At 34.8% G+C, this 21,016-nt stretch overlaps 1 protein-coding gene across 2 annotated transcripts; it reads left to right on the top strand.

Annotated features, from left to right (window-relative positions):
* The first annotated feature begins 3,312 nt into the window (after nucleotides 1-3,312).
* LOC21405524 (LRR receptor-like serine/threonine-protein kinase FEI 1) lies at nucleotides 3,313-20,805 on the top strand. Of its 2 annotated transcripts, XM_024176531.1 has the most exons (15): nucleotides 3,313-3,539; nucleotides 3,691-3,775; nucleotides 4,057-4,275; nucleotides 4,821-4,956; nucleotides 8,260-8,331; nucleotides 8,441-8,512; nucleotides 9,070-9,141; nucleotides 14,982-15,053; nucleotides 15,168-15,239; nucleotides 15,663-15,760; nucleotides 16,029-16,196; nucleotides 16,359-16,691; nucleotides 17,709-17,957; nucleotides 18,728-18,861; nucleotides 20,103-20,805. In XM_024176531.1, exons 3-15 carry the CDS (start codon nucleotides 4,182-4,184, stop codon nucleotides 20,319-20,321), a joined length of 1,791 nt encoding a protein of 596 aa, XP_024032299.1. In that variant the 5' UTR covers nucleotides 3,313-3,539; nucleotides 3,691-3,775; nucleotides 4,057-4,181; the 3' UTR covers nucleotides 20,322-20,805. The 2 variants fall into 2 exon arrangements, with proteins under 2 accessions (XP_024032299.1, XP_010112993.2); XM_010114691.2 differs by lacking the exon at nucleotides 3,691-3,775.
* Nucleotides 20,806-21,016: the final 211 nt, after the last annotated feature.

Raw genomic sequence — 21,016 nt, 5'->3', positions numbered from 1 at the left:
TGAACCACCAAAATTGAACATGTTTACCAAGGGCGTTAAAAGTTGATTACTATTAAGGTATTGTTCGTTTCACAACTCAAGTTTAGTACTTAAATTGTATTTGTAAGAGAAAAATAATGTAGCCAAAAAGTTGAATTTAAATTTTTATAAGAAAAAACATTATAACAGTAGAATTTGAGTTGTGACTTGAGTTGTGAAATGAACAAGGCCTAAGACTTATACATGCTTATAAATTTTTGTATTCTCTTCATCATGTAATACTACTACAACCCACCTTTTCATAACAAACCAGTTATTGTGACCCGTTAGCTATCGTGGTGCATCTCCACCCAAAAACCCATCATTTTAGTTTGGATCAACTAGGGGTGGCAATTTGTGCCGCGTGTATGTTCGTGTCGTGTTTTAATCATTTATGTTTAAATTTACAGCCAACCCGAATACGACTTGTGACACGAAATTTTTTAAAAACCGCAACGCGAACATGCCACGACCACTTTACGAGTTGACATGACACGACTCGAAAATGACCCGTGACACAAAATTGACCCGTGAACCTGAAATTGACACAAAAATTATATTTTTCTTTAGTTTTTTACATATTAGAAATAACTTCAAATTCATAACACATTAAAATATAATAACATCCATCAAAATTAAGCAAATAATAATATAAAATTTCGAGTATAACTATAATGATATCACAAGTTCATAATAAAATATAAAATATGTAATGAAAATATATATATATATTTTAATTTTTTACGAGTTTCGTGTCATGTTCAGGTTAGGTGGGTCCAACCTGAAATTGACCCGTATTTTTCGTGTCAAATTCAGGTCGACCAAATTCTGGTCCGAACCTCTTTTTTCTCAATCCTAACCCACGAAATTTGTATCGTTTTCGAATCATGTTGTCATGTCTTGACCTAGATTACTGGCCCTAGGATTGACGGACCCCCTCTGCCCAGCACAACCTAGCCCTTTGCTCCACCAGACAGGAATTTGAATTTCTTTTTGGAACTTGATTTTTCACTTTCTTCACCTCACTCACTAGTTCCACTAAACACTTTTTGTTGAAATGAAAACCCCTACAGAGCTATTTTTAGTCACCAACAAGCCAAGCTCCCCCATGGTTGGCTTTCATTTGTAATTTTTATCATTATTATTGGCGTTGTTATTTTTGTTAAAAAAAAAATAAAAATGGTTGAAAGTTGTTTTCACATATTCGTTTTCATTTTCTAAAGCTACAACTTGATACACATTTTTAGAAGCATACCCAAACACAATTTCATTTTTTTATTCCTATAATGATTTATAAGAAAATTACCGACCGTAATTTAGAAAAAGACACAACATCATCCTAAAAGAAATTGTCATTTCCATTTTCATACTAAAATAAAATCATTTTGAAAATACTATCAATCAGGCCTTACCCTTTTTCTCTATCATCCCTCTAACTCCCACCCTCATATTCGACACATTATCTCTTTCTCTTCTCTATATCATCTACCCTATTTCTTCTCGCTCTTTGTTTCTATCTCTTCTCTCTGCCACCCTCCTCTCTCTCTCCCTATAAGCAGAACAACGTTCACTAAACTTGTATTTTTGTGCCATTGTGTAGTGGTGATGACTTCTGACAAAGCTCCATAGATAACCAAGGCAAACAATGAAGTTCCGTTCAGTTCGCCGATTCGAGTTTTCAATTTGAGCTGAGATGTGACTTTATGTGAAAGTTTTTAACTATAAAAAAAAGTTAGATGTGACTTTTTATTAGAGCTTTTAACTGTAGTAAAATTGGAATTGAAAACTCGAATTGGTGAAATGAACGAGACCTGAATGTTCTAGTTCACATAATGTCGTGAGAGATAGGAGGAGAGAGAGGGAATGCAATGGGAGGGAGCAGGGACTGTGGAATAGATTATGGGAATGAGGGGCTATTTTGAAAGTTTCATTATGGGAATGAGGGGCTATTTTGAAAGTTTAAAAAATTTTAGATTTAAAAACATGCCATTAATTTCCTTTCTCAAAATTATGCTATTAATTTTTAAGGACTTTCTTGATAGTCCTTGTAAAAATAGACTACGAGCAGTTTCTTACTTTTTCAGCCATAAGATCTATATCAGAATATGTATGTTCTGCATACTTTTTTCAATCTAATGTGATTTTAACCAGATCAACGATTAAAAATTGAGACTATGAGTAGAGTAGATTACCGGAGAAACTCCATAATTTTATTCTCTTCTTCAAATATGTTATTTCCTTCATTCTCTTTTAAAAAAATAATGCTAAAAAAAATCCTTTTTTTTTTTAGAATGAACTCACTTTTATTGTAAGTATAAAGTATATTTATAATGCTCAAAAGATCACTTTTTTTAATGGAAATAAATTTTTATTAGTATATGCTAAAGCTGCAAGTTTAGGCCAGATTAATTGGGCTAGTCCGAGACCCATTATTGCGTACTCGGGACCGGTTTGGCCAGACCTTAAATTTTTTAGGCCTAAGATCGGGCTCGGCCGACCCTTTATCCTTTAAGGTTGGGCCGGTCTGGCCCAAACATCATAGTTTTAGGGTTCGGTTGGTACGAGGATTTAAAGCAGAGTGATTCTAATCATGATTTTAGAACCAGAACCATAATTCATAATTTTGGGTTTAAATCATGATTCTGAAACCATGATTCAGAATCATGGGTTTGAATCACCTTGAATCAAGATGGGGGTGGTTTTAGAATCATGAGTGATTCTGGTTTAAAACATCATATCAGATTCAGAATCATGATTTAGAATCATCCAAACCAAACACTAATTCTATCATGATTCAAAATAACTGTAAACAAACACTAATTTTGAATCGGTATCCATAATCATTATTCTGAATCAGGATTTATGATATCCCATTCTAATCTAATCTATCAAATCTAAAATCTGAAAGGAAAAAATCTTTGGGTATGCTGACGTGGCAGTAATGCGTAGAAGATGATGTTCAGAATTGCATTATTGGAAACCGCAGGGAATCCGAGACACTAGACACTAGACAGACAGCATCGCCATGATATTTTTATTTTTTTTTCATTTTCATTTTTTTAATTTATTGTAATTATATTTCTTTAATTTAATTTTTAATGTGAGGGGGTTTATTGGAGAGGAGAGCGTCGGTCGGTCTCACACGTAGGGGAAGGTCAGCGTGCGTAAGCACCCCACTGTGTTCCCATTGGTTGGTGGCTTTTAATTCCCTAAACCAAAGCATCTTTCTCCTCCGTCCTCTCTTTCTTTATTTTTCACACACACACACACACACACTCCCCACTTTCTCTCTCTTCTTCCAACACATTACACTCACACACTCTCTCTCTCTCTCTCCTTCTTCTTTCTCTCTCTAGAGCATCACACGAATCTCCGGCTGTCCGTTTCACTTTCGGAGCTGCTCCGTCTCGGCGGCGAGAAAGGCCGAGTTCTCGATTCGGTTGCCGTAACCTAATTCGCCGTTCAATCCGCATTTCTTCCTCGGATCGAATCTCTCTCGCTCATCCTTCTCCGTTTCCTCGGTAAATATCTCGATTTTTGGATGAATTTTTGAGTAATGTGAGATTCTTTTTCTTGCTCTTCGATTTTTTTTTTTGGGTGCTTGTTTGAGATTTTGTGCTGTTTTGGCGGTTGGATTTTCCGCTGAAATTTTTGGTATCTTTTTTTGGTTAGAATCGTGAATTTGAAGTGGCGAAGAACTCGGAATTCCAGTGATTCAGTAGCTCCGAACAGTCTTGAGTCAGACAATTTTCTGACGGTGGGTGTAGATATTGTGAATTTGGGGAAAATGCGGGGAAGAATTATTCATAAATATTGGAAAATAATGGTTTTTTTTTTTGTTGCATTTGTTGTGAAAATTTGATTGATTATTACTTTTGTCTTAGGTCCATTCCATAGAGAATAAAAATAATATTGTGTGAAAATTGTTCAAGTGTTCTAGGTATACGTGACTAGATTTTTTAGGCGCTCTCTTGAATGAGGTTCTTTTCCTGCCGTTATTTTATTTTTATCTGACTTAAATTAGTTCTTTTCTTCCAGGCAACTTTTTTTTCCCCATCTATATATGTAGCTGCTGGATGTCAACATCAATCAGAGAAAAGCATTATAAACCTTTGTGTATCAGATGAATTATAATAGCTATTGTGTGCTTGACCAGTGCCGCTATGGGCATCTGTCCGGTGAAATGGCAAGTCTTGTGGCTTTACAGTGTACTGTTGTGCATCACAGTGATTAAAAGCAGTGCTATAAGTGCCGATGGTGAGATTGCGTGTTGCTCGTTTGCTTCTTTTTCTCTATTGTCTGTAAAGTTTCTATATCACATTCATAAAAATGTTTGGGGGTATACCAAAGTAATATAAGTGATGATGGCACGTTTGTAGTATACTCATTTGTCACTCTGTTTTGATCAAACCTCGGATTTGGAATACTGTAAGACTTATCGAATTCGCTGTCGCAGTTCACTTTGGTTTGGTTCTTCTAAGTGATTACTCATCCGTTGAATGTTCCTGCAATTACTTTAGTTTTTAAGTTTAAGATGATTTACGTTAGTGTCATCTTTCAAGGAGAAAAGAAAAAGAGAAATGTACGTAGTGCCAATCATATTACTTTATTGGATTTTTGGGTGGAATACTTTTTAATTAGCTTTCCATCTTGGTATTTCTATAAGCTATTGCCAAGCAAGACATAATAACATGTCCATATTAGTTTCTATCTTTATATATATAATATATATATGTACATATATTGGAAAGGACTCTATCCATTTTTGTATTGATATGTTAATTCTCTTTGCTTCTTTGTAGGTGAGGCACTTTTAAGCTTTAGGACAGCAATTGTTAGTTCAGATGGCGTCCTTCTTCAATGGAGACCTGAGGATGCTGACCCTTGCCACTGGAAAGGAGTTAAATGTGATTCAAAAACCAAGAGAGTAATTTATCTGTGAGTTCCCTTTAACTTTTCCTCGTCATTATGTCTGCATTTCTGGTAATATACAATCACATGTGCACACATATAAGAATATTCATAAATATAGACAAATCAATGTACGTGTATATACGTTTATGTGCATATGCTGTACGCGCTTTTTGGGATTACTTGTTTCTATAGTATCCTTTAACCTAAGATGCGTATCCTTAACCTAAGATGCATTGTCTTTTCTCTTATGTTGGATAAACGATTCTTAGTCTCTCTTGATCTTGACACCTCTGTTGTCTGCAATTTCTGGTCAAACTTCTTTAAGGTGCCAAACAAAAAAATGAATACTGCTTTCTAGATAATTTGGATGAAATAATTTGATATCAATAAGCACTAGTATCAACTTTATGTTTGTGGATATTCCTTTCTAGGTAATTTGACTCAATGAAGGAGTTATGTTCCTGCCTACTACTAGTCTATGAAGACGAGAAATTTTATTCATGTAACTTTCTGATGAATAGAGATATGCATGGCATACAAATCCACAAATAAGAGGTTCTTTAGTTTTTGGATTTCGGTATTACATGCAGGGATATGAAGTGAAGACTGTAAGTTGTTTGCACATGTTTGTGCAAAGTTTAAATATAAATCAGTTCAAATGTGTTTATTGTTGCTTTTGTTAACTTTAAAGCGACAAATTGAGATACTTGTACTAGCACATATATTTCTTTATTATTTTGTTTTTGTATCTTTGCCATATCATGTCTAGGTCTGTTAAATTACCATGTGAACTGGCATTATATTGTATCCCTTTCCCATATCATATTCAGAACAGTTGATTTTGTCAGTCTTGACAGATTACACGTCATATCATTCTGACTATTACTAGGAACAAGGCCAAGTGGCTTCTGCTTTGAACCTTTTATGTCATGGATGCTATTTAAAAGATTTGGATGAATTTATTTCATAAAATTATTAGAATTCATGACTATTCTTTTTTTCAATAACTCTAGGTAAGAGATAATATTAGGTAGCTGTGGCACAAAGAGAAAGTTGATGCTTACTACTAGTTGAAAATTTTCAAGCTTTCTTATGTTTTTATTAATGCAGGGAAAAGTACGGTAAGTTTATATGCGCTGTAACTTAAGGTCTAGAAAGGCTTAATTAGGAATCGAGGCGTTTTGTTTCATCGAGGCGCGGCGTCAGCCTCAAATGGAAAACAAACATTGTAAAAGTAAAGAAAATTCATAAATAGGCTATGATAATCAACTCATAAACTTGGTCCACCCAAAAACATTATAAGAAAGTGCGTAAGGTCCAAATGTAGTCAAGTCCTGGTCTAATACTCTAAAAGAGACTAAAAATAGCAATTCAAGTCTTAAGCCCTAAGAAATTAGAGTGTCCATCATCATCATTTTCACCGGTAGGATCTTGGGAAGAATCATTATATCAAACAAGTCTATCGTCTTCCGAATCAGTCTCACCGTCATCTCCCCATTCTCTTTGGTCATCATATGAATATCTAAAGTTGTGGCTTCTCTGTTTTTTCTGAAGAATTGAAGAAGAGCTGTTCTTTCTTTTGTTTTTGTTTTTTTTTTTTTTTTGCTTCTCCACTTTCAAATAAACTTGGGTTCTCAAAGGGGTATAGCTTTTCTTTTTTAATCCTATATGGTAGCCCAGGTTTAAAATGGGCAAAATTTACTTAAAAGAAAGAAAAGAAAAAAAAAAGAAAAGAAAAGAAAAAAAAAAGAAAAGAAAAGAAAAAGAGACTCAACAACATTAAAATAACCCAAAGGGCATATATGATTGAGGCATTTTTGCCTCAAGATGTACACCCGAATGCCTAGGGGCGGAAGCCTTATTTGACTCTGGCGTAAATTTCAAGGCCCCACAAGGCCGTGGCATTTGAGGTGTAGATTTATTTATTTATTTTTAAATTATTAATTATTATTATTTTTGTTTAAAACAACATTGACAAACTAGATTGATGGTTCACAAGTCTCAGTTTGGATCTAGCTGTCATATCAAGCCCAGTTATTAGTAGTTCTAGACTTCTAGTTTATGCACTTTACCAGTTCCATATGGGCATTTATTTATTTATTTTCAAATTATGGAATAGGAGTAGTTGCCTTTTGATTGACACATTCCTCTTATTTATTTATTTATTTTAATTTGAACAAAAAATTGTTTGGGTGGGGGGTTGTATAAACTGTTGTAGGCGTGCTTTTATGCAATTCCTAGATGTATGATATTGAGTAACCAAGGTGGTGCGGTATGTTTCTCTTCTCCTATATTCTTTCTTATTAACTTCGGTTCAATCTTAATGGCATTTAGCCATAAGTTTTACCGAGTACCTGTAATTTTTTTCTTCCTTTGTGTTTCGATTATTAATGGATCGGAGGAATTAGTGGGAAATTTCTTATGGGAGGGCAAGGGTGAGGATCACAAGAACCATTTGGTTTCTTTGGACTTGATTGTTAAAAACAAGTTAAAGGTATCTTCAAATAACACCGGTGGGGGGTAGTAGGTGCTTGAATTTTTTGCCAAGTGATCTAAGGTTTGTGGTTTTCCTACTATGGCGGTCAAGGTCTGGTATATGTCATTCCAATGTGTCAAAAGATAGAACGAATCTGCATTTACTTTGGCTTCAATATTTCCAAGCTTTTCTGTAACTGATTCCTGTCCTATGTTATCTGTGTATTTGTACATGTATATGCAAGTGTTTGTTGTAAGTCGGCAATGATGGAAAAATTGACTGGTTTTGGATCTAATAGAATGGCTAGAGTACTATTGAATTGTATGGTTATCTCATTACTTTGACATCCTCGATGGAGATAAACTCAAGATGGAAGTGATGGACTTATTCGAGAAGGCGAGATTTTCATCTTCTTTATGGGCCTCGACAGACAAAGCTGTCAAGGATTTTTCGTTTTCCTTTTTGATTTTTCTAGATTGTAGGGATGTGCTTTTGGGTTTGGACTGTTTTGGTGTAGCTTTGAAAGCTTCTTTTTTCTTTTGTTTTGTCTCTTTCTGTGCTTGCTTAATGAGGATTTCTTATCATTTTTTCGTTGTAATTGCTTTTAATCAATGAAAGGTTGTTTTCTCATGAAAAAGATAATAAGCGTCTGTAATTATCCATAGACACACACGTAGAGATTATGTGCCTGTTTACAATGCATGGTACGGTGAAATGGGATTGTGTACTCTCACAGATTGATAAATTAATAGGGCAGAGTGTGTACCCTCATGGACTTATGAATTAATAGTGCATCCATGACATTAAATTTGAACTAGTGTTTCCTAATGTTTCTGGTGACTTATTTTCAGGAGTCTTTCGGGACGTAAGTTGAGTGGGTTTTTGTCATCTGACCTTGGGAAGCTAGGGCAGTTGAAAATTTTGTATGTATCCTCAGAAATCCAAGTTTTTTTTCCCTAATAGAAGCTGGCATGATTGGAATATTAGTATTTCTTGCGTTAGCTAATGCTGTTTTATGATGTGTCATTGTAGATCTCTTCACGATAATAATTTCTATGGAACAATTCCTTCAGAACTGGGAAATTGCACGTTGTTGCAAGGAATGTAAGAACCAAGTACCCCATTTCTCTTCTGATGTGAATATGTGTGCATGTCCACTCCTAAATTTATTTTCTATTTTTGTTCCTCTGAGTTAGAGAAAGATGCTCTATTTGCCATTTGTGCTTATTCCATGGAATATGTGAATTTGTCTCATATGCACCTGTCTATCTATGCTGTTTATTATATTCTCGATGTCCCTTCCCAATCCCTAAGTGTAAAGGAGAGTATGATTGTTTTCAAGAAATGTTTATCTAAAAATTTTCAAGCTTTTGAAATAAAAGCTTTTGGAATTTGGATTCGTCTTGAGCTTTCATGCAGTCTCTCTCTCAAATAAATAATTGTCAATTTATCCACATGGTCTTGGACCTAGCTTTTTCTTTATACTCAGGTATTTTTGTGCTTTAGGTGTAGATTAACAACTTGTAAATTTTCACATGTATATCCAAGAACCATCCCAAATAGTTCTATCATATTCTATTTTGTATTTAGTCATTGAAATGTGTGAAATCCTTTTTGTTCATTTTGAGTGAGTAATTATTCCCCTTCTCTGCCTTCTACAGTTACTTGCAGGGTAATTACTTAAGTGGCTTAATACCAAGTGAATTAGGAAGGCTTCAAGAGCTGACAAATCTGTGAGTTTGCTTCTTGTCGGTTTTTTATGTCATTTGTGCCTGCAGATAGGTTTTTATTAATATGGAGGTGCATTCTATTAGAAAATTTATGCAGGACCTTTTACTTATAATCAGGTTTTTTTCCTCCTGTTTTAACAATATTATAATAGTTTTTTGATGCTGGTAATCACGTGTTTGGTTAATATTGAGCAACTATCCGCCTAAGACCTCTTGGTCTAGTGGCACTAGGGGTTTGGGTGGGGGTTTGCGTGTTCAATCTTGTGTTGTAGCTAAAAAAAAAAAAAAAAAATATTGAGCAACTATCCTATTCCAATTTCCCATGATTGACCTAGATATGTTTTCTTATTATATTTATGTACTACTAGTCTGGATGTTATCAGTTTTATCATGCATGCAATTTTTATTCATTTCTTTTGATTTAGCTTGGAACAACACTCTGGTTGCTCCTAGTTTGTAGTGAAAGACAGTTGTGAAGGTTGAGAAGAAATATACTCTAAATTTTAAGCTACCAAAATTCTCTGTAATGTATATAGCTCTTTCAGGAGGCAATTATTAGTTGATTTATGCAATAATTTGCAGATTAATTTCCAAAACACCATCTTTTCTTTTTGAAAAGAATATACCTAGGTTATCTATGTAGAGAGTATTTTTGATATTGGCAAGTAATTTTCTCAAATCTTTGTTTGGTTTGAGCTAATTGTCTTCGTCAAGTGTCACCCCATTTTAACTAACTAGTTCCATTTATGGCATAGGGTGTATCATAGGACGTATCAGTAAACAATCTTAAGAGTGCTGTAGACATCAACGGGGATGCTGAGTTGGTGGAAGAATGGGTTTAGGATTCTATGATGTGAAAGGATAAGCTTAAACAGTGATTTTGATTAGGGAATTTTTTTTTTTTTGTTGTTGAAATTCATATTGGTATCCTGTGTTTTAGCATAATAGTCTTTTAGTACCATTTTTTGGGATATAAAATGTCAAATTTACCCTTCTCATTAATTAATCCAAAATTAATAAATTTAGAAGTTCTTTCAAAATTTTTAAACCTTTGAAAATTAAAAAATAAAAACTTATCTCATTCTCAAAAAAAAAAAAAAAAAAAATTCTTCCTATTTCTCTCTTCTCTCTCTCTCTCTCTCTCTCTCTCTTTTCTCTCTTTCTTTGGTGAGCCCAGCCCCGGTGAGCCAAGATGTGACGAGCCTTGCCGTGCCGACCCATTGTGCCCTCCTCCCTCTCCAGCCCCAGTGACCTAAACCCATTGCGCCCAGCCCTGCTTTCTTCCCTCTCCAGCCCCAGCGACCTAAACCCATTGCGCCCAGCCCTGCTTTCTTCCCTCTCCAGCCTCTCTGGCCCCGGCAACCCACCTCCATATCTGAAACAACGAGCCTCCGTGAATGGTGGTGACAACATAGGGCCATGAGTCCAGCCATTCCAAGAGCCACTCTTCTGGCCCTAACCCCTCTTCATGAATCACGACCCTTTGCAGAGGCGAATCTCGCCGGAGGTGTGATAGATTTGGGATCAGAATGAGAATCTCTCCGGGCATCTACTCTGTCAAGTCTCCACTGAGGGTGTGTTTGGTTGCAATGGCGGAATGGTAATGGAATGGAATTGGAATGTGTTGGAATCATAAACTGATTTTTTTGTTTGATTGGAGTTATGGAATCAATACCTGAATGAGGATTATGCTGTTTGGTTGACAACTGAATGGAATGGAAAAAATTGTATTTTGACAAAAATACCCTTGATTAATAATCCTAAATAATTAAATATTTTAATTAATTAAAATAGTAAAAAAATAATTTAATTATTGAAAAAAACTTTTTATTTGAAGAATAGTAATTTAAAAATTATATTGCAATTGTAAAAAAAATAGTATTTGATATTTTTATGTAATAATAAATTATCACAAGCTCAAATATGATAACTTTTGGCATCTACCATGATATGTTCCCTAAAAATATAACTTTGGCCCCTGTCAATAATAAAAATGACAATATATCATTCAACTACATATATAATCCCAAAATATAGTCATATGCCAAGTGAAATAAGTTCCTAGTTAATACAATTTAACAAAGTGAAGCATAATCCTAATTAGTTACAATAGCAAAAGAAAAGTGCGTAGCACATGCACCACTATATCAAAAGAGAAATGCATAGCACATACACCACTATATCAAAAGATAATCTGGCTATGTTTTTCCACTGAAACTAAAGCAACACTGAAAGATAAGTTCAAAGTAAGCACTGAAACATTGATAAAGCAACACAATTGACAAGGATACAAAGGATGCTGATTAAAAGGATAAGTTCAACTCAAGAAAACCAAGTAGAACAAAAAATCTAATAAAATCCCACAATTATCTCAGACATTGTAACAAGGAAAACAAAACTGCTATTCAATAAAGCCTAGGGCAATGCTATATATCGTCCTTCAAATCTCAGCTCTTAAATCCTGCAAGATAGACAACATTTCTCTTCCTCAAGATTGATTTGAGTTGGCTTGCCCCGCACCATAACCAGTTGCTCCACGGCCGAAGCCAGGTCTTCCACCAGGACCCTGCAAGTTTTAGAAGTGTAGATGAGATGCGTGATCAAGAGTAGCACACCTTGTATCTTAAAGGAAAAACCTAGTTCGGGCATAATCTGCTTAACTCCACTTAAACAAGCAATTTTAGAAAGCAGCAAATACTACCTAAATAAGAAGCTTAATAACATAAAAGTACTATTTCAATCCACCAACAAAACACGAGACAAGAATTACCACAGAATCCATCATTACTAAAACGTAGCTCGAGATTACTAATACAGCTAAAATAACAAGCTCAATTACATAAACCAATAAATCCATCCAAACCATCAACAAATAAACACTAGAACATAATTCTCCCAAATCCACTAATACTAACAAACGCGGCAAAAATCTCAACAATATAAACCAAAAACTAATCCAAATCACTACCAGTTAAAACTTAAACACAAGAAGCAAAGGAATTACCGAGGGCGGTCGCCCCCTGGGCCACCGAGGACCTTGCTGGTGGGCTTGGCCTGCTTCTTCAAGGTAGCAGGGATGATCTCAGAAGGAAGGTTGAGGTAGGTCCTCAAAAATACACAAAAAAATTCAACCCAAAAATAATCAATCCAAATTCAACCCAAAAAAATAATAATTATCCAAAAAACAACATGATCAGACAACTTGAGATTGGTAATTTAGAAAATTTGAAAACTTTCTCAGACTTGTTGCTACCAATTTCATATTTGTAAATATCAAATCCGTGTAATATGAAAATCACATTGCCGTTTTCCGAGTGGAAAGCAATCACAAATAACATGTAGCTTGTCTTCTCCATATCAAAATCTGAGAAAATGAATATCATTATCCAAAAATATGATATTCTTGCAAAATCCGAAATAAAAATCGAACCAAAATCCAAAATCGAATCCACAAATCCAGAAATCAGCGAGCATGAAAACAAATAATCAAAACAGCCAATATGTGAACCATTGCATTATCTCAAATTTCAGAAATCTGAGAAAATGAATATGCAGAAGCAAGAAGAATCCGAAAAATCCAAAACCTAACCGAGAAAAGGAAAAGAAAAATTAAAGAGAAAACTAGTTTCTGAGATGTTAACCGTAGTAAGAAACAATGTTAGGGCTTTGATTACGGATCCATAACGAAAATGAGAGAAGATTTCAAAAAATCAAAACGAAGCCAGAACAGAGGGATCTCCAAGAACCACAAAGGAAGAAGAGGGAAGATTGTACCTGCGGTCGTTTCTCGTCGCCGGCGTCAACAGTCGATCGACCTTCCGTCAGTCAAGTGTCTGCGCTGGCCTCAGTTGGAGTCGTGGTCGAGGGGAGATGCGGCTAGGGTTCTTTTTCTTTTGATCGGGGATGAGGGGGGACAAGGGCCAAATTGGGGAAAAAAAATAAGAGGGCTGAATGGAAAGGCCATTCAAGTCACCCCCCACCTGAATGAGGATTCACTCAAATTGAGTGAATCAGCTTTCCCACGGAAAGCCTTTCCTAGCCAAAATAAAGCAACCAAACAATGGAATGATCGGAATGATCTTTCCTTTCTATTCCATTCCTCCTAACCAAACGTACCCTGAATCTTCAACTTCCCTCCCCTCCTAAGAACTCCCACCGTACGTCTGCAATACAATTACAGAAGTATCAGATATCTTACTTTCATTTCACAAATGGATCTTAGTGCAAGTTCAAAAGCAGGCATGTATAAGATTATAGTTTACACGATCTCATCAAATTCAAAAGCTCCCACATGCCATCTTCCTTTTGGGTTTTGGTTAGCTGCAACACATAGAGGCAAACCAAACACTGGTTTGCTTAAAAATTTTCTACAGATTGAATGTTTCTACAAAGAGAAATAAAAAGAAAAAAAAAAAATTTTTTTTTTTTTTTTTTTTTTTTTTTTTTTTTTTTTTCGATCCTATGTTAGATATCTTATTTTGATTTCATAGAAGAAACAAGAATGGATCTGGAGTTTGTTTAGTCTTTGGTTTTGAGTTTGATTATTGTTTTGGGTTTATTTTTTTCGATTTGCCGAGAGAAGGGAGAGAGTTTGGAGAGAGAGAGGAGAGAGAGAGTGTGTTTTTTATTTTAAGTTTTTTATTTTTAATTTTTAAATGTTTAAAATTTGTTCAGAATTTTTCCTAAATTTATCAGTTTTTGGCTAATTAATGAGAGGGGTAAATTTGACGTTTTATGTCTCAAAAAATGATTTTAAGGTACTAAACAACAATTTTTATAGCGTCGAGATGCCAATTTAAAATTATTGAAAACACAGGGTACTAAAAGATGATTATACTAAGACACAAGTATCAATGGGCACTACGTATGAGTTGCATTTCTTTATTTGTCGAGAAAATTTTGGGGTTTTAGTTCTAGTAAGATTGCTAATTTTTTGGGGACGTACTATTATGGTAGTGCTTTGCTAATTTTGGTTATTCGTCCTTGTGGTAAAGAGTGTTGTACCTGGATTCGACGATCATATAGTAGGTGTGTCACAGGTGGCTTCTCCCTTTTGGTTGTCATGAAGGGAGAAGGTCCAACTTTATGTATTATTTTAAGCTGGAAGATTGTGTAGCAATTCTGTTTGTAATTTATCCTTTGTGTATTTTGGACTTGGTGCACTGGTTGTTCTCCTCAGTGTAGTTTATAAGTTTATGTATTAATTTAAATTTTGGTTTCCACCAAGCAGAAAAGAAAAAGATATAAGAAAAGTATGTGGATAACAGGAATTGAACTTCGCTAAAAGAGAATAGAACATAAACAACTATGAGATCAATACAAAAATTTACATGAATTCTTTTGTAGAGGAAGCCCGTGTAGTGTAGACCCCCAAAATTGAACTGGTCATCAAATTTCCTCAATTTCCAAGGATCTTTGTCCTATCGGTTTGTGTTTTCGGTATAACATTGAGTACGTTGCTGCTTAACCAAAATATTAATAATGACACTACAATTTTGTTCTTTGTTTTTGTGTATTCCTCATCCTCATTCCTTTGTAATTGATTTATCTATCAATGAAAGGAAGTTTTTCTTCTAAAAAAAACAATACAATTTCTGAGGTATTCAACTCTCATCTCAGCTTGGGGAACTCTAATAGCAAAATAGTGGCAAAAATTAGAAATCAATCAAAGACTTATGGAACTCTGATATCACTAAATCATGATAAATAAATAAAAGTTATGTGGAATTTTTACAAAATCCCGAAAATCTCTGTTAGATGATATCTCAATGTAAAAAAGTTGATGTGGAAATTATATAATTTGTCCCCTACAGTTCGTTTGATAATTGTCTTTCAATGCACAGGGACATTTCAAGCAACTCTCTCAGTGGAAATATCCCTGTTTCCCTAGGGAAATTGGATAAACTCATTAGTCTGTAAGTAGCTTCATTGTTTTGTAGTTATGGTGATTTTAAGAGGCCTTTTCTTCAATTTGTGTTTGAATATGTTATGCTGAATTTAACATTGTGTTTTATTCTGGTGTCTTGAAGGAATGTTTCGAACAATTTTCTTGTTGGACCAATACCGTCTGATGGTGTGCTTATCAACTTTCCAGAGAGCTCGTAAGTAAAGTTAATACTGTTGTGTGAGTGAGTTCTTGATCATCACGAAAGTTAAACTAGTTTACCACACTACAGATGATGATATTAAGAACTTCTGCTTTCAAAATTTTTATTTATTGAATTATCTTTGTGTTTTATTTTCAAAATCCATGAGGGAAAGAATTATTTTTGCTTTAGCAGTTATTTTTTCATTATTTTTTAGATTTTGTTTCTTTCCAATTATTTAGTCTGTGTTATGCGGATAAAAAGGAATAGAAACAATTGTCAGGACTTGAGGTTGTCAGTTTGTAACTTGATTGACTTTCTACTTGATAGACGTTTTCTGGCATTTATATTTTTCCAGAATTACAGATTGGTAATATTGTCGTTTTTAGATGTCGTAAACCAGTGTTTTAAATGTGTGATTTGACAATTTCCTTGCAGCTTTGTTGGAAACCGTGGTTTATGTGGGAAGCAAATCAATTTGACTTGCAAAAATGACAGTGGAGGACCAGCGACGAATTCTCAATCTTCAAACTCAGGTGAGTATTAATTGTAAATAAATAAGTACAATATTTATGACTGTAGGTTAATTCTAAGTTTCTCTAGACACAAAAATCTTACAGTTTTATAGTTTTCCTGAATTTTTAAGTTGAAGCCGTTGTGGGGATTGGTAATTTCCTCAGAGTTATATTGTTGAGAACATTATAGTAGTCTTCACTGGATTATCGAAGTATGTTAGTTTCAGACTCCTCTTTCTTGCAATTAATGGTAGTAACCTACAATATCTAAGAACTTTACATTTTGTAGCACAAAATCAAGCTGGTAAGAAGAAGTACTCTGGCCGGCTACTAATCAGTGCATCAGCAACTGTTGGGGCACTACTTCTTGTGGCGCTTATGTGCTTCTGGGGCTGCTTTCTTTATAAGAAGTTTGGCAAACATGACAGTAAAAGTTTTGTGATGGACATTGGTCGAGGTGCTACTTTTAGTTACTGCTTGGGCTTTCATTTGAACATCTTTTTGTGCCTTTTCATATGCATCTTGCATTTAAGTCCCTCGATTCAGTATTCTACTAACATTTTATTTTATTTTTTATTTTTTATTTTTTATTTTATTTTGTTTTATTTTTTTACTTCAGGTGCTTCAATTGTAATGTTCCATGGAGACTTGCCTTATTCTTCAAAAGACATCATTAAGAAATTGGAGACTTTGACTGAAGAACACGTTATAGGTACTGGTGGTTTTGGGCAAGTATACAAGCTCGCTATGGATGATGGCAATGTCTTTGCCTTGAAAAGAATTAAAAGGATAAATGAAGGTTTTGATCGTTTTTTTGAGAGGGAGCTTGAAATTCTTGGAAGTATAAAGCATCGATACCTAGTGAATTTGAGGGGTTATTGCAACTCTCCTACTTCAAAGTTGTTAATTTATGATTTTCTACCTGGTGGTAGCCTCGATGAAGCTCTTCATGGTTAGATTTTCTCTCTTTTGTTTGTCCTCACCTCTCATGTTTTTGGATGAAACAGTTTTAATTGCCCTAATACTGTTATTTCATTACGCCATGAAGGGGGATGTTAGTGCTTTCCAGTGGCCCCATAATCATTTTCCATCTCAATATAAATATCTCTATAAATTTGGTAATTTTTCCTCGAGTTAAACTTGTAAGAGAAAAAGGTGTGCCGAATAGTTCTACACTAAGTAGAATTTTTCAGTGCTTTGCTCTTTAACCATTTGATAGTAACTACAAAAACATCACATGCTTGATGTATGCTGTGAAAAGAAAAGAATTTTTTTAATAATTAAAGACTTTTTTTACACACAAGGCATTTGCTTATTTTTTATGAACAATGTGGTCTGAGTCTGATGATGTCTGTTTCCTTAGCGGTTTAAGATTTTAGTAGTTGTTCTGCTTAGCTGAAATGCCCTTCTTCCATGTCGGAACAAGTGCTGAATTGTAGAAATGCGTAGGTGTAGAGTTATTTAAGTCAGTTCTCATTATTTTTATGATAGTTACATAGAAAAGTACTAAAATATCCACCTTGACATGTAGAGTCCATATCCCCCGCCCCCCAAATTCAGTGCAAACACACACACACACACACAAATTTTTTGTTTCTTGATTTTTTTTTAATCTGAGATAAATGTTATAAAAAGCCATCAAACTAGTATCAAAATAAATGTCTTCTTTCCTATGCTGGATAAGAATGCTATTTAATTTGTATTCCTGGAGACTTTAACAGCATTTGGTTTTTGTCTGAATGTTTACGGTAACTAGGTGTTAGTAAAGTTCAGTAGCAAAAATATTTAAAAGCTCACTTATGTAATCCCACAAAAGCTTCAAGATTTGTGTCATTGTATTCAATCTTTCAAGATAGCTTTAGTTTACAGGAGGAATCTACTTTCTGATGTTGGAATTGCACTTGCGCACTTGACGCCTAGTAATAAACCTGTTTGTGATTGAAATATTAATGCGTTTCAATGCATTCAGCTGAACGATCTGAGCAGTTGGATTGGGATGTGCGCTTAAATATTATTATGGGAGCAGCAAAAGGGCTAGCCTACTTGCATCATGATTGTTCACCTAGGGTTATACATCGTGACATAAAGTCGAGCAACATTTTACTTGATGGCAATCTTGAGGCTCGAGTTTCTGATTTTGGACTTGCCAAACTCTTGGATGATCAAGAATCACACATCACCACGATTGTTGCTGGAACGTTTGGTTATCTTGCTCCAGGTAACTATTTTGTATTATAATTTGATTTTCATGCTTAATTTTTTTCCCCTCTATGCAGGATCTTATTAGGCTTGTAATAGAGAAAATATACCATTGATTAGATACATACTGATGGAAGATAATAAAGCTATGAAGTTTGTTACATTTATCTTTGTCACAGTTTGACATGGTACTATCCTCTCTTTTAGCTTAATCATGACCGTTGCAACTTATTAAATGACATGCTTTTACTCTATAAAAAAAAAAAAAAGGAAGACATGCTACTATCCTCTCTCTCTCTCTCTCTTGTGTGCATGTTTCCAGATTTTGTGGCATTTATTTCTGGAAGCTCGATCTGAATGTACTCAAAAAATACGTAACTCATCCTAGCATGTAAATATTTGTTTCTTGTGCTTGTTTCAGATCATTTCTTATTTAAGACATAAGATATTATGGGTACATAATTAAAAAATACTGGGGGATTTTTCTCAGAATATAGACCATAATGAAGTTTTTCCTCTCTCTCTCGAATCTATGATGAAAATGAAAATATCACAAGACGTTGCTACATGATATTGATCATTTGCGTAAAGGTATACACAAGTTACAACGGTAAGAGTGAGTGTAGTAGTAGATAAATGAATCGCTCTGACATTCTTATATAAGATAGGCTCCTTGGATTTCTGACTTATCCACTTGATGTAGAGTAGAGGTGGAACATTATGTGTTCTATTCACATAGCATTTCAAAGTTTCTTTTCCTGAGTAAATAATTACTTGACTTCATTGCAGAGTACATGCAGAGTGGCAGAGCGACTGAAAAAACTGATATATATAGTTTTGGGGTCCTGGTGCTTGAAGTGTTGAGTGGAAAGCGACCCACGGATGCTTCTTTTATTGAAAAGGGCTTCAACATTGTTGGCTGGGTATGTTCTCTTTGCTAAACGGATTCTAAATCTCTCTCTCTGTCTCTCTCCCTCTCTTATGAAAAAGAGTTTAGAAAAGGTACAAAAGGAAACATAACTAGAAGTTCTATTCTTCCTGAAAACAAAATCAAGCGATGCCCATGCCCTATATACTTGGAGGATCCTTTGTCACATTCAGACAAAGCAATTCCTCATTGTGATCCCAAGAAAGCAGGAAACTGAATATATGTCGCAAAACCCACCACCTTAATCTCTCTCTCAACCCCCGACCCTAATCTCTCTCTCTCAACCCCCCACCCTAATCTCTCTCTCTTTCTCGGTAAAGCATTGACTTGTTTGGGGTAAATTGGTGATCTACCTGATTTTAAAGAGTAAACTGGTGATTTACTTGAGCTAAAAAGTAGGCATAAATTGAAAGAAAAAAAATGGACATTTTCTGAAATGGGGTCCAAAAATTTGGTTACTTATGCAAACGCGCCTTTGGCCAGTAACCTACACTTGGTATATGATATTATGTTTTTTCGACATTGCATTAGGATCAAACTGCATATTCTCTTAGTGGGCTACGGTATTAGGGGGCATGCATTTTATTGACGTTAGGGCTTAATTTTACTGTGGGGTGACTAGGAGCCTCGTAGGTCAGTTAGCGTGCTGTCTACTACTGATGATGCTATATGTAAATTTTCCAAACTTATTACCGCACCTGGATAAAAGTTCGGACGGTTTTTATAAATTGCAACCCAATGACCATTTTTCTGATCACTGGGATGATAAATAAATATCTAGTTACCTTATGTTGACAAAGATCTTCCTGGCTTCTTCAAAAGTCTCAATGTTTTCTGGGGACAAACTACCCAAGGTGGCCAACAACTGTACTATTTCCAGATTATGTAAGCGTTAACATTGTTTCTTTCTAAATCTTCTACGAAAAGTAACCAATGAAAACATATCTGAAGAAACAAGTCTTTTGGGGTAGGTCTTGATCAATGTCTGTAAAGAACTTACATGGTGAGCTATTTAGCTTATCTGTTCTGTCATGTGCTTTCGTGGCTTTGAGATATCGGAGATAAATTATGGTCCTCCAACAAAAAGTACATTTTCAATAGAACTCTATAATTGCCTTTAATGAAAGGTTTTTACCAACCCGTCTACTCAACCTAAGTAATTCACATTTTGGAAGTTATAGAAAAAAATAAATTCAAGGTATTTTGTCAAGCAGCTGATCTGTTTTTTTTTGGCAGTTAAATTTTCTGGTAACGGAGAATAGGCAGAGAGAGATTCTTGATCCGCTGTGTGAAGGAGTGCAGTCTGAAAGCCTTGATGTGTTGATCTCAGTTGCCTGCCAATGTGTTTCGTCAAATCCTGAAGATCGGCTGACTATGCAAAGGGTGGTCCAGGTGCTGGAGTCTGAGGTCATGACTCCATGCCCAAGTGACTTTTACGATTCCAACTCTGATTGAAAAAGACTGATTTGGTTTGAATTGGATCTCATATCCCTGTTTCTGCCACTTAAAGGAGTAGAGCAAACATTAGAAGGGGCTTCGGATCTGATAAGGTTCACATCTCTATTCAATTCGTTCATTCTTTCTGAAGATTTATGACATTTTGAAGATGGCCTTCATCATCTGTGCCCCTTTCACCATTAATCAAGCATTTTATTGGTCACCAAAGTGATTGTCGTTGCAGTTTGATGTTTTGTACTCACTTTGCCAGTGTGCATTCAACTTCTCCACGCGAATGAAGTTCTACATGGTTGAGTCATTTATTTATATCCATTTTCTTTTTTTGTTCTTTTTTCTCCCTCTTCTTTTGTAACCCCTTGTAGCCTTTTCTTATGCTTAATTAAGTGTATATTACATTTGTACAAATCAAATGTGGTTCTTTCTCAAAGATTCCTCTTTATTTATTTTTGTAAAATATGTTTTAATCATAAGCGTTAGCTCAGCTAAAAACATTGTAGTGTACTTGGCCCTGTTATAACCTTTCCTTAAAAATTACAACATTGGCACTTTTAATTTATTTTCATATTTTATTCGAAAAAAATTATTTTCATATTTATTATTATTATTTTTAACAGAGTTCAAGGTTAAATATTTACTATAAACATCAATATTGAAATTCTACTTATGATTGATAAATAAAGTGATGAATGTAA

The sequence above is a fragment of the Morus notabilis genome, unplaced genomic scaffold, assembly GCF_000414095.1.
Source record: "Morus notabilis unplaced genomic scaffold, ASM41409v2 Scaffold552, whole genome shotgun sequence".
Taxonomy (NCBI): Eukaryota; Viridiplantae; Streptophyta; class Magnoliopsida; order Rosales; family Moraceae; genus Morus; species Morus notabilis.
This window is presented reverse-complemented; position numbering and strand designations above follow the sequence as displayed.

Bases quoted from the DNA above. Each gene is read 5' to 3' on its own strand.
- LOC21405524 (XM_010114691.2), top strand. From the start codon at position 4,182: ATGGGCATCTGTCCGGTGAAATGGCAAGTCTTGTGGCTTTACAGTGTA. The intron at 4,957-8,259 runs GTGAGTTCCCTT...ACTTATTTTCAG, and splicing joins ACCAAGAGAGTAATTTATCT to GAGTCTTTCGGGACGTAAGT. The intron at 9,142-14,981 runs GTGAGTTTGCTT...TTCAATGCACAG, and splicing joins CTTCAAGAGCTGACAAATCT to GGACATTTCAAGCAACTCTC.